The sequence below is a fragment of the Octodon degus genome, unplaced genomic scaffold (genome assembly GCF_000260255.1).
Source record: "Octodon degus isolate 3935 unplaced genomic scaffold, OctDeg1.0 scaffold00009, whole genome shotgun sequence".
In the NCBI taxonomy this organism is placed as follows: domain Eukaryota; kingdom Metazoa; phylum Chordata; class Mammalia; order Rodentia; family Octodontidae; genus Octodon; species Octodon degus.
In genome coordinates this window covers 21,920,407-21,935,988 of record NW_004524585.1, presented here as the reverse complement: position 1 = coordinate 21,935,988, position 15,582 = coordinate 21,920,407, and the positions used below count along the sequence as shown (strand labels likewise).

The 15,582-nt window shown below is 37.1% G+C and overlaps 1 protein-coding gene across 4 annotated transcripts in view; it reads right to left on the bottom strand.

Moving 5' to 3' along the window:
- Positions 1-10,246: 10,246 nt before the first annotated feature.
- The window catches only part of Gin1 (gypsy retrotransposon integrase 1), a 22,252-nt gene continuing 16,916 nt past the window's right edge, over positions 10,247-15,582 (bottom strand). For all 4 annotated transcript variants that reach the window (XM_023708405.1, XM_004625416.3, XM_023708407.1 and 1 more), the window contains one exon: positions 10,247-10,820. In XM_023708405.1, the coding sequence (XP_023564173.1) occupies positions 10,546-10,820 (275 nt within the window). In that variant the 3' untranslated portion in view covers positions 10,247-10,545. The remainder of the gene's footprint in view (positions 10,821-15,582) is intronic.

Sequence of the window (15,582 nt, the reverse complement as noted above, 5' to 3'; positions counted from 1 at the left end):
TCTCTCTCTCTCTCTCTCTCTCAAATAAATAAAAAAAAAAATAAGAATGTGAAAAAAAAAATGTTCCATTTGGCTAGTCATTGGGGAAAGTGTAAATCAGAATCCCAATGCAATACTATGTTAGCTTTCTGTTATAGTAAAACACTTGAGATAACAGGATTATCAAAGCAAAAGTCTAACTTTGACTCATAGTGTAGGAAATTTCGACCCCAGGTCAATGGGTCATGTTATTTTTGGCCTGTGGCAGAGCAGTGTGTCATTGCAGAAATATGTGGCAAAGTAAAGCTACTCACCTGATGGCCAGGTATTGTGAAAGAACGCGCGGAAAGGCTGGGGTCCATCGTCCCCTCGCGAGTCCTAAGAGTGCCTCACTCAGCTGCACCTCTCACATGTCCTCGACCTTCTTCCTGTTTCCATGCTGGGGACAAGCCTGTAACATGCAGGGCTTTAGGAAGCATCTGGACTAAGAGCAGCTGCCTCTTCCTGCCTACTGCGTGGTGATAGAGAGGGACAGACCACAGCGAATTTTGAAGAGCGTGTAGCAAAATGGGAATTTTCATGCACTGCTGTTGGAAAGGCAGAATAGAGCAACTGCTTTAGAAAGTAGTTTGATAGTTCCTCACGATGTTAACATATAGAATTCCCATATGAGCTGGGAGTTTTACTCCTATACCTGAGATGTGGAACATGAGACGGGCAAACACGAAATCTCTTTTATATGGGTATTTATAGTAATAGTGTTCCTAAAAATTTAGAAACATTTTGAATGTCCATCAGCTGATGAACAAATAAATGTGACATAGATATGTTTGTGTATGTGTGTGTATATATCAGTATATATATAATATATATCAGTGTATATAGTATATCAGTATATATTTATGTTTATATATATAGCAGTATATATAGCAGTGTCATATATCAGTATTATGATAGATATATATAGGTATAGACATATAGATATAGATATCAGTATTATTCAGCGACAGTAAGGAATGGTCCTGACACTTGACGCTCAACATTCATGAACCTTGGAAATGTTTGCTCAGTGACAGAAATAACTCAAAAAGACAACATATTGTATGATTTCATTTATATGAAATGACTCATAGGAAAATCTATAGACAAAAAATATATCAGTGGTTGCTTAGAACAGAGAAGAGTCAAAAGGTGCTATGGGTGTGTGACAATTCAGAAGTCATGAAAATATTCTAAGATTAATTTGTGGTTGTTGCACAACTCTGAATACTGCAAACCACTGACTTTTTACTCTAAATGAGGGAGCTGTGTGGAATGCGGATCACATCTCAATAATGAGCTTTTAAAAAAGCAAGCAAAACTGTGTGATCTTTTTCAACTCAGGTAAATCATCATCCATTTCCCAAACCCTAAAAAGTTCCTGCCACAGCTGGGTCATATCAAAATGCAATCATGGCTTCAAAATTGAATCATGGCTTCTTTAAATACTGAATTGTTCCTCCCCCTCTTCCTCCTCCTGTCCCTCCTTCTCCTCCATTTCTCTCTCCCTCCTCTTCCTCCTCCACTTTCCTCTCCTCCTTCTCCTCTTCCTCCTTCTCTTCCTCCTCCTCTTATTCCTCCTAAGGGCCTGGCTGCAGGGCAGCACACTGTATACATGCTGTTTAGGCCAGCATGTGCCGTTTCTCAATGGATTCTTCAAAACAGACCTCCTTGAGTGGGCAGAAGTTCACAGACACAGAGCGCTTTTGCAGGGTCCCTGGGGAATCTCCTAATCCAGCACTGTACTCTTGGCATGGGTAATTCCTCTGACCCATTACCAAGTAAATCTGCCTCCTACTTTAGCTTCTAAGCTCAGGGAACATTAATCTGTAAGATTCAAAAGCTAAAGAACAGAAGGCCTCCCAGAGGAGAGAGATAGGAAGCTAGAGGGTACAAAGAGAGAAATCATGTGCAGTAAAAGAACAGAAAATGTTCCATTTTCTCTTTCTTTGCAGCCTTCAATTCCCATTGTGTTCTCCAGTTACATGTGATTTTTCCAGTCATTTATCACAGTTGGAATAACACTCAGCTCTACCCTGGAGCCAAACACAACCGCCTCAACTCGGCGTGACTTGAAATGCCATTTTGCTGTAGCAAAGTAATGACCTCAGCAACTTAGGTGTCTTAAGAATTATGTGCTACTGTAAGATTTTTAAGTTCTCCCTTTCACTGACAGAAATCAGAGAAAGATGTAGAAGGCTAATAACTTCAAGTTTGTGAGGTGGAATTAAGAGATATACCAGAGTTTTAAAATTCTTTTTCTGAAAAGAAAGTTTTCTACATTTCAGTTTCCAAATTGCAAATTGAGGTGAAAATGGAAAAGTGATATTGAAACAACTTCAAAATATAAATTATATTGGATTATAAATTTCCCAGCAAAGATGAAGAAATTAGTGTTACAGCATAGGTTACCACAGGGACTAATGCTTGGCTTCATTCCTTTCCACTGTCAAAGGAGGATGAGATTATTGACAACTTCCTTGCTTTATTTGCAGTGCTTTAAATGTGGCAGCATAAACTGTGCATTTCAAAAAGGGCCAGGAAGCAGATGCTCTGCTATCATCATTCATAAAGCGAGGGAGCCTGCTTGAGCCTATTTGCATCAGCAGGCCATGTAAACAATGCCATTGATTATGTGTAATCAATCACTGGAAGTTTTGGACAGCTGCTACCTCAGCAATGACTACCAAGAGTGACAAGCCAGTGGCAAATGCAGACACAGCAAAGAAATACCTTGGCCTCCCCAAAGGGACACGTATTAACTAACTTACATGGTTTTTGATGACTATATAGGGCTGTTTTCACATTATAGTGGCAGATCTTGATCAGTCCAGGACAGATCATATAACCCACAAAGCTGAAAATTCTTACCAAATGTGTGGTCAGGATTTAGAATGGAAAAGATTTAATACAGGATACATAATTTACAGAATTATTTGATAGTATTCACCAAAAAGAGTGAAATGCAAAGGAGTGTGAGAGAGATCTATCCACACACTAGAGACCCTGAAAATCCATCTGAGGACCTGGCTCCCTACAGCAGTGTTCTCCACAAGCACAGCTGAAGACCTGGAGCCTATGGGGATGTCCTCCACACGGCCGAGGGGTCTCTAGGCTGGGGGCCTACAGCCCACAACAAAGTCTCATCAAGTCTGTATCAAGATTATGCACTGGGTAGGCTTAAAAGTCAGTAGTGGAAGCTACAAAGTTGGCACCAGCAGGGTGACGGATGTGTGTCCCTCCAGTGCTAAGGGGTGTGCACTGGAGCCTTAAAATGATGCTCAAAGTAAGTACCAGAGCTCCCCAAAAGAGAACAGCAGCTATCCTCAGTGACAGTGAGGACTCAAGCTCCTCCAACAATGAGAACAGCTAAGTTCTTGTCAGGAAAACAAGCACGACAAGCTTCTCCCAAAGAATCACCAGCATGCCACATTTCCCTCCATTTCTCTTTTTATGTTGTTGGCAATAATCTTCAGGTGGGCCTTTCACACTCAGCATCGTGCTGACTCAGTGGAGTATTACAAGTTGACCATAACTTAATCCACCACACCTAATACCTAGTTTTTTTTAAAATGTCCGCCAAAAAGATGATTACATAATTTGCTTTGTTGATCTCTTCCTGTAGTTTTGCTGGTTCATCTCAACTTGCCCACCCAAAAGTATTCTTTGTCATTTCCTGCTCTGATCTTTACTGCATGTGTGCCTCAGTCTTCCTCATTATGGTTTCCAAAGTAGATAGCAGGAAATGGGTGGGTGGTAGATACACTAATGATCGTGGTTCTGAGAGTAGTTATCACAATCTTAACTTGTTAAGGTTCTTGCATGGTGGCGGCATTGTAAACTCAGCTATTGTAAACTCAGCTACTCAAGAGGCTGAGGCATGAGGATCACAAGCTGAAGCCCACCATAGGCAACATAACAAGACCCAGTCTCAAAATAAAATTTAAGAAAGGAGAACTGGAGGTGTTGCTCCATGGTAGAGTGCTGGTCTAGCATATGTGAGGCATGAGGCCCCCATTTTTAGTCCCAATACAAAAAAAATTGCATTGTTAAACCTCTCACACAACTCCATAAATCCATCTCTCACTAAACATTTCCACTGTACCCCTCAGTCTAAGAGGCTTCTGGCTATTGTTGGTTACCAATGTCTCTTAGTTCCCTTTGGACATCTCTCCTGGGTTCTTTTTGAACAACTCCTTAAATTTTCCTCTGCTAAAACCATTTGATGCATTCCTTCTCTCTCTTACTAGTCTTCTTAAAACATGTAGTCATTAATTTTTTTTAACAATGTTCCCAGTATTATCCAGGCTAGTACTGTGAGGTCTATGCTAGTCAGCTTGTGTGGCTGGAAATAACAATTTAGAGCATGAAAGGTTTATTGACTCATGATTTCAGATTTCAGTCCATGGTTGGCTGGCTTCCATGCTACGGGCCTTTGGCAAGGCAAAACGTCAGGAGAGACTTCTTGCTTCCCACCAAAACGGAATCAGAGAGGAGAGCAGAGTCTGGAAAGCAGGTGCTGGAGATGGGAGAAATCCTTCAAGGGTAGCTCCCCAGGGAGGACTCGCCTCTCTGAGCAGTTCCCACTTCCCATCAGCACACTCAGCATCAGAGTAATCCAATTGATGTTAGAGCCCCATGATCCATTCATGTCCCAAAGCCCACCAACGGGCAACCCAGGCTGCAGTACAAAGATCACTTTGGGGAACATTTTGGATCTTAATCATAGCAGGGATGCACTACATTTGCATATTATTCTGTTTGTATTTTCCTTTATGAGAGAATGATTAGCTCCCTTTCTCATTCTGCCCTTTTTATATGTTGACACTAATATGCACCATAAGTTACAAGGTATTTATTCTGTTTGTACACTATAAATAAATAGTGATACAGTGGTCTGGGTTCGATCCCCAGCCTGCAATGCCAGCCCCTCCTCCCGGAATGCACTGAGATGGCGATTGAGACTGGGTGTGGTGGCGCTTGGTGGTGCGTGCCTGTAATCCCAGTGCTTGGGAGGCTGAAAACAGGAGAATCAACGTGAGTCCGATCTGCACAGTAAGACCCTGCAGACCCTGTACTAAATACATTTTAAAAATTAGGGTAAGACTAATGTTATATAGATGTAATACATGGTAAAGTAACCTAACTTACTAATTATTTTAAAAAAACATTTCATAGGTGAAATTTTTTTCTAGAATTCATCCATTTTATAAAGGTTTATTAAGGCTTATTAGAATAAAGTTGCAAAATCCTCTGTTTAAGTGTCTACATTATAAGTGGCTACATTTTTTTATACCATAATGTTATTTTTTTTAGAAGTTCGTCAGTTGTTATTCATTCTAGGTCACAGAAGGTAGGCAGTCACTGGACAGCTATAGGGACCTGGTAAGTCTGCCCTGTGCACGCCAACAGTGGCATGGAGGCTTTGTTGATCTGCAGCAGCCTATCCCACCATCTCAGAAGGCAGGCACACACTGAACAGGTACAGGGACCAGGTGAGTTCTGCCCCACCCTCAACGCCATCTCAGGAACTTTGCTGAACTTCGCCCCTTCCACCATATCCCAGGAGACTTGGTGAGCCCTAACCCTGCTCACCCCCACACCATTATGAGAGCCTTGCAGAGCTGCAGTCTTCCTGCATCATCCCTACAGCCTTCCTGAGCTATGGCTCGTCCCTCCTTCACTGTAGTGGAAGCTATACTGAACCTCACATAGTAGGAGATTTGGTCACCCTACCCCACTCCCCCACTGTTCCACGATGTTGGACTTTGTCAAAAGCTTTGTCTGCATCTATTGCGATGACCGTGTGAGTCATGGTCATGTGATTGTTTTTGGCTGTGTTGATAGATAGCATTTCATTTATTGACTTACAGATGTTGAACCATCCCTGCATTCCTACGATGAATCCCACTTGGTCATGGTATCCAATCTTCTTGAATTCCTGCATTCTGTTCTTCTTATTGTTCTTCAACATCTCTATTTCTTTTTTCATCAAAGCTTTAAATATTCATAAAAATACCACAAGGTGGCACCCAAAACCTCCTAAAAATATTTTTGGAGATTTCTTGGCATTTTTCATACAATACTCATAGCAAAGGTCCCTTAATTCCAAGCAAGAATGATCTTTTTCTTGACAACTGCTCTTGCTTATGCTACCCTCCCTGGAAGGGTAAGATTCCAGGGTACAGGGACACATTTCTTTACCTGAGGGACGTCTTCTAACCCTTTCCTGGGCTCTGGGAAATTCATTCCAAAGCCCTGGTGATGCGGCACCTCTCTAGGTACTGTTGTCCTTGGGAAGGGACAGGACAGAGATGGAACAAAAAGAGGCCTCTGAGAACAACTCTCCCTGCATTACTACTCAATGAATAAATTTCTAAAAAGTCCAAGAATTCTAAGACATTTAAGGTGTCTTTACTGAGGTAGAAATAAGTAATTTGTTATCTTTATTCATCTCATATATTTAGCTATAGGGTATTGCAGAACTATATTTTAACTCTTAATTTGCCTGGCAAATATTATAGACAGGACTGTGCACTAAACCTATGGGATTGTATTAGTTTTGAAATTTCAGTAATGAAATTAACATTTGAAGAACCTGTATTGGATACTCATCAGGGAATAAAACGGATTATATATTTTCCATAATAGAATTTGTAAAAACAATGAATGTGACAGCTATAAAAGCTATCATTGATATTCTAGATTGTCCTTCTAGGAATGGTAGGACTGTAGTTACCTGGCCTTTAGTATTAAGTATGATAATGTGGCTACTTTGGTTTATTAAATCTTCTAGTTTATTCTTATACATATGTACGGTGTAGAATATGTCTTGATACAGATATACATTATGAAATAATTATGATTAAGCTAATTAATGTCATCTCACATACTTAATATGTGTATTGTGTAATGAGACTATTTAAGATGATTCTCAACAAATTTAAAGTACACACGACAGCAGCGATGGTGAATCTTGAAGAGCTTTCATTGATACCACACGGTGGCCTGCGGCACCTGCCACAGATTCACCATCACTGCAGTACAGCATTAACTATGACCACAGTGCCACACATTAGGTCTGCAGACTTTCTTCTTTCTGCCTAATGAGAACATTTTTTCCTTTGATAAACATCTCATTTTTCCTACTCCCAAACTCTAGCAACTGTCATTCTAATATTTTCTTTTTGAATTTTGAATTTTCTAGACTCCACAGATACTAGTTTGTATAATAGGAATTTGTACAGGTTTGGCTTATCTCCCTTAGCCTAATACTACACAGGTTCATGCACTTTGTTTTGCTGTTGACATTGACAGTATTACATTTTTAAGGTTGAAAAATACTTCTTTGTACAATAGGTATCACATTTTCTTTATATATTTTTCTTTTCTTTCTTTTTTTTTTTTTCTGAACTGGGAATTGAACTCAGACTCTTGTGCTTGCCAGGTATTTTTTCTTCTGATGAACTATTTATTGATTCCATGTCTTTACTATCATGAGGAGTTCTGTAGTGAAAGTTGGAGTGCAGAACCTCTGTACCATACTGATTTTGGATCCTTTGGATACATATCCTGTGGAAGGATTGCTGAATCACATGATAAATGTACTCTTGATTATTTTAGGACACATTGAACTGTTTCTCATAGTGGATGCATTGATTTGCATTCTCACCAACAATGTGCCTTTTTCTCCACATCTATGCCAACACTTGCTATTGTCTTTTGTGTGACAGCCATTCTGACACACATGAGAACTCTCACTGTGCTGTTGATTTGTATCTAATTAGTAATGTTACACATTTCTTTCATATCCTTATTATCTATTTTTGTTGGAGAGATGTCTATTTGAGACTGGCCATTTAAAGAAGTGTTTTGTTGTGACTGAGTTACTTTTATATTTTGCATACTAAGCCTTATCAGCTATATATTGTGCATAACCCTCTTCTTCCATACACAGGTGATCTTTTCTCTGTATTTTATTTTTGCATTCTCATTTCCATAATTTTTCTTTGGTGTCTTGCGCTTTTAAGTAACAAAAATTCTCAGACAATATTGAGAAGCTTTTGCTGTTTGCTATTAGCAGTTTCAGTTTTAGGTGTTAGACTTACATCTTTAATCTATTCTAACTATTTTTTATTATTTTTTTTATTTTAGGGAAGGGCTTACAGGGTATTCAGTTTCACTACTAGATTGTACTCAGTCATCTGTCTGTTTACAGCCTCCCGAGAGCTGGGATTACAGGGGTGCGCGCCACCACACCCAGTCTCAATTGCCATCTTATAGTGCCCCTGGGGTGGGGCTGGCACAGCAGGCCTGGGGATCGAATCCTGGCCCCTGCACGTGCTTGCAGGTGCTTTAATCCATGGAGCTATTTGGCTGGCCCTCTAGTTCATTTTTTTGCTTGGTGTAAGAATCTAACTTTATTCTTTTATGTGGATAATTTCTCCAATATCATTTATCAAGAAGACTGTACTTTATACTTTGTGTGTTCTTGAAAATTTTATCAAGGATGACTAGAACATACATGCATAGATATATGTATCAGTCAGTGTTTACTAGAGAAATAGTATAAGAGAGACAAAAATGTAAGAATTGACAGATTGGCTTATGATGACTGTCCATAGAGTTGGGTGTGGAAGAGTGCCAAAGGGCAGACTGCACTGGAAATCCGAAGCATCTAGTCAAAGACCTGGTGCTTCATGTAGTTTTGTACTCACTCAGTGTGGGAGTCTGCATCAGGAGAGTGGAGGGCCTGTGCTGGAAGGCTAAAGCATCGATGCTGGAGGCTGAAGAGTCACACTTAGAGCCAGGAGACAATGCCCAAGGTGAAAGGAAAGACTAGAGATCTTTAGAAGAGACAAAAGCAAACGTGATCCTCTACCAGCTCGGCAGGAGAATCTGCTATACTCCTCTACCTGAGCACATGGCAATTTGCCAGAAATCTTTGTTATTTCTTGGCTTGTAGAAACATCGCCTTCAGCTTCATACGACATTTTCCCTCAGCCTGTGTCCAAGCATCCTCTTCTGTAGGGACCCAGTCATACTGATTAGAGCCCATCTTATTACAACAGACCTCATGCTGACTATATGTGAAACAACACTGTTTCCAAATATGACATTTTGAGGTGGTCAACATATGAAGTTCAGATAGGAAACATAGCTTTTTAACATATTTAACATTCTCCACCAAGTTTTGCACTGATTTTCACTTTGTCTATGCTTACCTCACTGCATTCAAGGCAGCAAAGACAACACAAGTCCTGTCCTTCTGTGAATTATGACACGGCTTCTTTGCCTGAGAATGTTTTGTATTCATGCAGCAAATCTATATATTTTCAAATTGAAGCTAAATGATCTTTCCCCTATAACTAAGTTTCCTATGTAGAGATATCTAATTTTTTGCTCCCCTAAATCCTTCATTTCTACTGGTCTCCTGGAATTTGGCATGTCCTAATTTGTAATTTGCGCTGTTCCTGGCTTACAGTCTATAACCCTTACCAGGCAATAAGACCCTTACAGAGTTAAGGTACATTTATCTGTTAATATTCTCAAGTGATTTTCAGTTCTCTATATTTGTTGAACAAAATTATAAAATCATAGAAATTGTTTAAAATCCTTGATATGCATTATCATTTACTTTTTAAAGACTGTAGAAAAAATATATTTTGGGCTTTAATAAATTATATAGAAATTTTAAAAAATGTGTTCAAGACGACATGTACTTTCAGACCCCTAATCCTGAAATCTATAAAATTCTGATAATTAGATATCATCAATATAAGAACATATTATACAATACTAAGATTTTTCCTACAATATTGTATTTAGAAATTCTGGGGCTGGGAGATAGCTTAGTGGGTTAAGTGCCTGCCCAGCAAGCTCAAGGTCCTGAGTTTGATCCTTAGTACCACAGGAAAAAAAAAGGAAATTCTAATGGTACAAGAAGAAGTTTCATTTCATTCATGTTGTAGTTCATTCAATATTTATCAATCCCATTCTAGGTAATTTAAGTAGATTTTTTTTTTTTTTTTTTTTTAAAAAGGAGGTATTGTAGAAAAATGAAAACTGCAACTGAAGGGCTGGGAGATGAAGACAAGAGGACTGTAAGCTCAAGCCTGAGCAACTTAGTGGGACCATCTCTAAAAAACAAAACAAAACAAAAACTAGACAAACACTTAAGAGTTTAGAGCTGGAATTTATTTCTTCAGAAGCAAAGCTGTTTTACCTGTTTTTTTTTTATTTAAAGGAACTGTATTCTATACATATATGCTTCTTTTCATATAAACACACGTATATATATATATGTACACTGGTATAATTTGCATATATTAAGCATATAATGTATATGCTTTTTTTGCTGTGTACATCTATACTGCTACTCAAATGTGACATAACTTTAGATAAACAGTTATAAAACTCAGGCTTTAGACATTAAAACTATTTTAAGACCCTATTCGTATACAACCTATCTTAATGGATACAATATCAACATTATAAACAAGCACTGTAAATCAATGTTGGTATTTGCTAACTTAAATATTCAAGGACTTGGTTTGAAGAGTCCAACAGATTGAAAGTCTGCTTTTGAAGAGAACCATGGTCTTCTATCAGTGAAGCACCTTTGACATTTCTGTACCCTAACAGTTCATGGCCCTTGCTTGATGTCAGTTGCTCATTATTGACTATACCAATTGTTGACTCTTCTATCAGGATATCTGCTTGGTGTGTTCCAACTGGAATTTCAGGCAATCCAATGTAGTCATGATCTGCCACTATAGAACCTTGCAAGAGGTAAAGACTGTCTAAAAGAAGAAATACAATAAATTTGTTTTTCGGAATTATAAATATCATTTTAAAAATAATGTTGTGAGGAACAAAATTAAATATATATATATCAAAGAAGGAACAAAATGAAGTATGTATACATTTGACAGTTCATATATAAAGGATACAGGAAGACGAATGATGTCAACTTCAAATTTTCCTATTCCCTTGATTTCTTTGGTAGATATTTATGTGTGGAGACAGGTAATAGCAACGGTATAGATCAGTTGATGAGGAGCCTTCCAGAGGCTGAGTGCCCAACTATAACCTCAAGCCCACGTACTTATCACAAAGTACCAACACTGCAATTAGGCCTGAATACTGATGTTTTAGTATAGAAAAAACAACTTATGCATTAACATCTTTTTTTCTTAAAAGTAAAACACAATTAACACACATGCCATGAGTTTGCCACCACTGGTATAGATTACAAAGAGAACTGTGATATTATTGATAATGACATACACTTAATATGCTTCTGTAAAAAAAAAATTCTAGGTGCATTAACAAATTGAGCAATGATATTTTAAGAAATAAAATTGTCACTTTCTTATATTTACAATGTTATATACTTCTCCAGTCTTCTTACAATCCACATTGGGAAGATAATATCAAACTGCTACAATATGAACTTACGAACTAGATGAAGAGAGTTTCTAGGATCAGCTTCACATGATAGGAACATGGGCAGAGGCAGGCTACAAAAAGTGCCTTAAAAGGCTTAGCTTATTTTAATATGGGGAACCAGGGATTGAACTCAGGCCTTCGTGCTTGCCAGGGAAGCACTTATTCTACTGAGCCATCTCCCCGGCCCCAGGTTTAGCTTATGTAAGTCTAATTTGATACCAAAATTCTTATGAACTTTTAAGGCCTACCTGATCCTCACTAAAACACTCATTGAGAATCTTCCTTGTCTTCCTTTCAGTGAAGTAATTATCCTCCATGGAAAAAGTGTTTAAAATGAATGTTAAACAGATAATAAAAGTAGCAGTATATTTTAATATAAATATACAGAAAGGGAATATTCATTCCTTTATGATGATTTAATTCATTGCCAAAAGGAAATTTTCTACTACTTCCTGATCACTGCCTTTTCTTTCCAGACTTTCTACTAAAACATTAACAGATAATCTTGAGGATGTTGATTGATTTCAGAGTCCTCAATCTTTCAAGTTTAAGAAAGAACAAAAAGAAGATGAGCTGTACAATAGATCAGGGATTAATGAAAGTTTCTCAGAGCAGATAAACTTGCTCATATATCCAAGAAAATGATCCCACTGAATTGATCTCTATTCATCCTTTGAAGTGAGCCTATTTCCACCTCACAAATTCACAAATTTAAGAACTTTCAATGTAGAAATTTCAATATATCAGAAAAGTCTATGCTTTCTATTAACATATGTCATTAGTAGGCTTGGCATTATATGGCCATTTAGTTTGTTCTTTCAGTTCTCTATTAGGCAAAACATGGCCTGTATTTTAATTTAAAAGTTTTGCCACATTTAACCTCTTCAACTGTTACTACGGTAAAAGCAGGGAGTAGACTAAATAATGGCATTAAGAATATATATTATTTATAATAGAACTAAGGTATAAAGACAAAAAAAAAAGCTAAGTGAAATAAAAGTATAGCTAACTGAAGGATGTAAAAATGATTTCTGAATATCTCTATGGATAAAATCTAAACAAGAGAAATGACATATAAAATACAAATCATGCAATAAGAGGTATTATGATCCATAGCAGGAAAAAGGAAGAAAAGTGATAAATGAAATCAAAACACTTGAGAGAACTTTAAAAACAAACATATAGTAAAAGTGCTCCTGGTGGACTTTCCAGTAGCCACAGGGAATTTCACAGGCTCAAAGCCTGTACACGGCTACAAAGATGCCAGTATGGAAGATACCATACTAATTTTAAGAAGTTTCCAAAGATACCTTCAGAAATCTCTGATTGAGGAGGGTTTCTACTCCCCTACTTTTTGTATACAGTGGAGTAGGTTGGTCTATTTTAGAAAAATATGCCTACTAAATATGTATTGGTACACAAAAAATTATGTTTAGATATTAAGCTCTTAAGATTTACTACTTTGATTTCTTGAAAATGCATTCAGAAACTATGAACTTAAGTAATTCTTATACTAGACTTAGAATTTCAACTACAGTTTACCAATATCACCTATTAGTAGGCAGAAAGTTTCTACATGTATACAATATTATACACATTTTTTTTTTATCTTTTCATTTTTTTGTGTAGGCTCTCATTATCCAGCTCAAACTTGTAGTGATCTTCCAATTTTCAGCCTCCCCAGTACTGGGATTACAGGTGTGTGCCACCATGCCGACTTACATACTTTTTCTTTTAAGTGATAATTTTTAAAGTATTTATTTTAATTAAATTGTAGAAAACAAAGACTATACTCAACAAGTTCTATATAAATCACTTTATGCCAATGAAAAGCCACCCTGAAGATGGCAAAAACTTTTTTATACAGGAAAATATATTTTCATTTATTCACAAAGGTCCAATATGGTTCAACTCCTACTGTGGTCTAAATTTACTGGAATCAACACAAATGCTCTTGATTTCAATAAAGATTATCAAAAGAAAAAGAAAGTATTGGGGCTATATATTGACATAATAACATTTTTAATATACTGAGTAAAATATAATATGGAAATTATTTTCACCCAATTCTATCTTTAAATGTGTTAGTAGAAAGTTTAAGATATGGTACATAGTTTTTGAGTTATGTATCTATTAGACAACACTGATGTAGAGCAATCCATGCTCCAAAGAACATGAAGTTTTTAAATCCCAAAACAAAGAGATAAACAAAGATTGTTGTAATTTTCTATTAAGTTACATTATACAGTAGTCCTTACTAAGTATTTTTTCTCATTCAACTCAGCTATGATTATGTTATCTGTCTAATCAAAGTATCCTTTCAGTTTTGGGTAGATTAAATAATTAAATCTTCTTGGTCTTTGAGGCATTTTCAAGCTGTTTTTGAAAGATGTTAGTAGCAGTCTTGACAGATTTTTTTCTTATGAAGTTTTAAGGAATAAAAAAAAAAATAGATTTGTAAATTTCCCTACAGAGAAAAAAAACATTAAAAGCAGTCTCTCAGAAATCTGAAGACTGGGCTGGGGAGAGAGCTCAGAAGTTTAAGCGCCTGCCTGACAAGTGCAAGGACCCAAGTTCGATCCCCAGTACCACATACCAAAACATGGCATGCCAGTCACTGAAACCAGGCCTGGTGGTGCACTGTAATGCCAGTGCTGGAGAGGCTGAGACGGGAGGATAACTATGAGTCTGAGCTGCATAGTGAGGCACTTTACCAAATAAACAAATATTTTTAAAAAAAAATCTGAAGATTTATCTCTTTAAACAGAAAGATACAAAATTTCACACTTAATATTCTTATCCTGAAATGATTAAATTAACCCTATCTATGGTCTGATAACCTTCAAATTTTCAAGTATGTTGTCATTATAGCATATCCTTTCTAATGATAAAATAACCACGATTTCATTGTCATTACAATCATTAATATTATGAAGACAGAACTTGATTGACTCTCGGAGATTGTATCATGGAAAGGTCAAATGATACTTTTCCCTGCATGAGCTACGTTAATAATAATGAGAAGATCAAAGGCCTAACATCATAGACACCAAGCTTTGCTTTGTTTCATAAATATAGATCATAAATGTAGTTGAATAGTGGGCTTTCAGGTATGCCCACATAGGAATTTCTGGAGCCTGTTGATATACAGCCTTATACAGCAAAAGAATAAATTAATGATGGAATTAAGGCTGCAGTAAATTCACCTCCAAAGAGGGCCTATTTGTACAGGTCTAAGGACACAGATCATCAAATGTGGCAGAAGGGAGCAGAGGAGGAAGGAAGCCTTTGTTAGCTTTGAAGATAGAGGGAAAGGACCATATCCAAGGAAGGGAAGTAGCTCCCAGAAGCTAGAAAAATTAAGGAAGTAGGTTCTCCCACAGAGCCTAGAAAAAGGAACACAAACCTATCAATGCCTCAGTTATACTTTGGAGACAACTATGTTACAATTCTCACTTACAGACCTTAAGATAAAATGCCTGCTGTTTCAAGCTATGAAATTTGTTACAGCAGCAACTGTAAACTTCTATAATAATGAAATTTATTTCATCAACGGGGGCTTACAACAAGGAAAAAAGACTAACATTTTTGTGTGAGGCAGATCCAAATCTATAACAAAGTCAGGAATTTAAAACTACTCAAAATGGTTATATGCAGTAGTTGCTCAGTAACATAATTTTTCCTTCAAAAGAGAACATTATGACAACTGAAGGATACTACGGCATGTTACTTTCTTGTTAAAACAATTAGCTTGAAAAAGCACTTGGCACAGAAGTAGAGCAGATAGCGAATAGGCCTCCTTAAAATAGCAGTGACAAATATTGTAGGCCTAGTACTGAATGTGTTCTTGCTACATTATGTTTTAGATAAGAATGGGTAAGAAACCGTTGTTTTATCTGCTTTAGATAATGAGTTCTAGCTACAAACATCTCAAGGCTGCTACAGAGCAACAATGACAAATGTAGACAGATTTATAATGCTTTTGGCTATAAGCTGTTCAAATTTATGTCAATTAAAGTTGTACAATTATTCAAAGATATTCTTTGCACAAATTCAGCTCAAGGAATCTTTAAAATCAGTTTGTCGGGTTAATATTTTCAGGAAAATGCATGA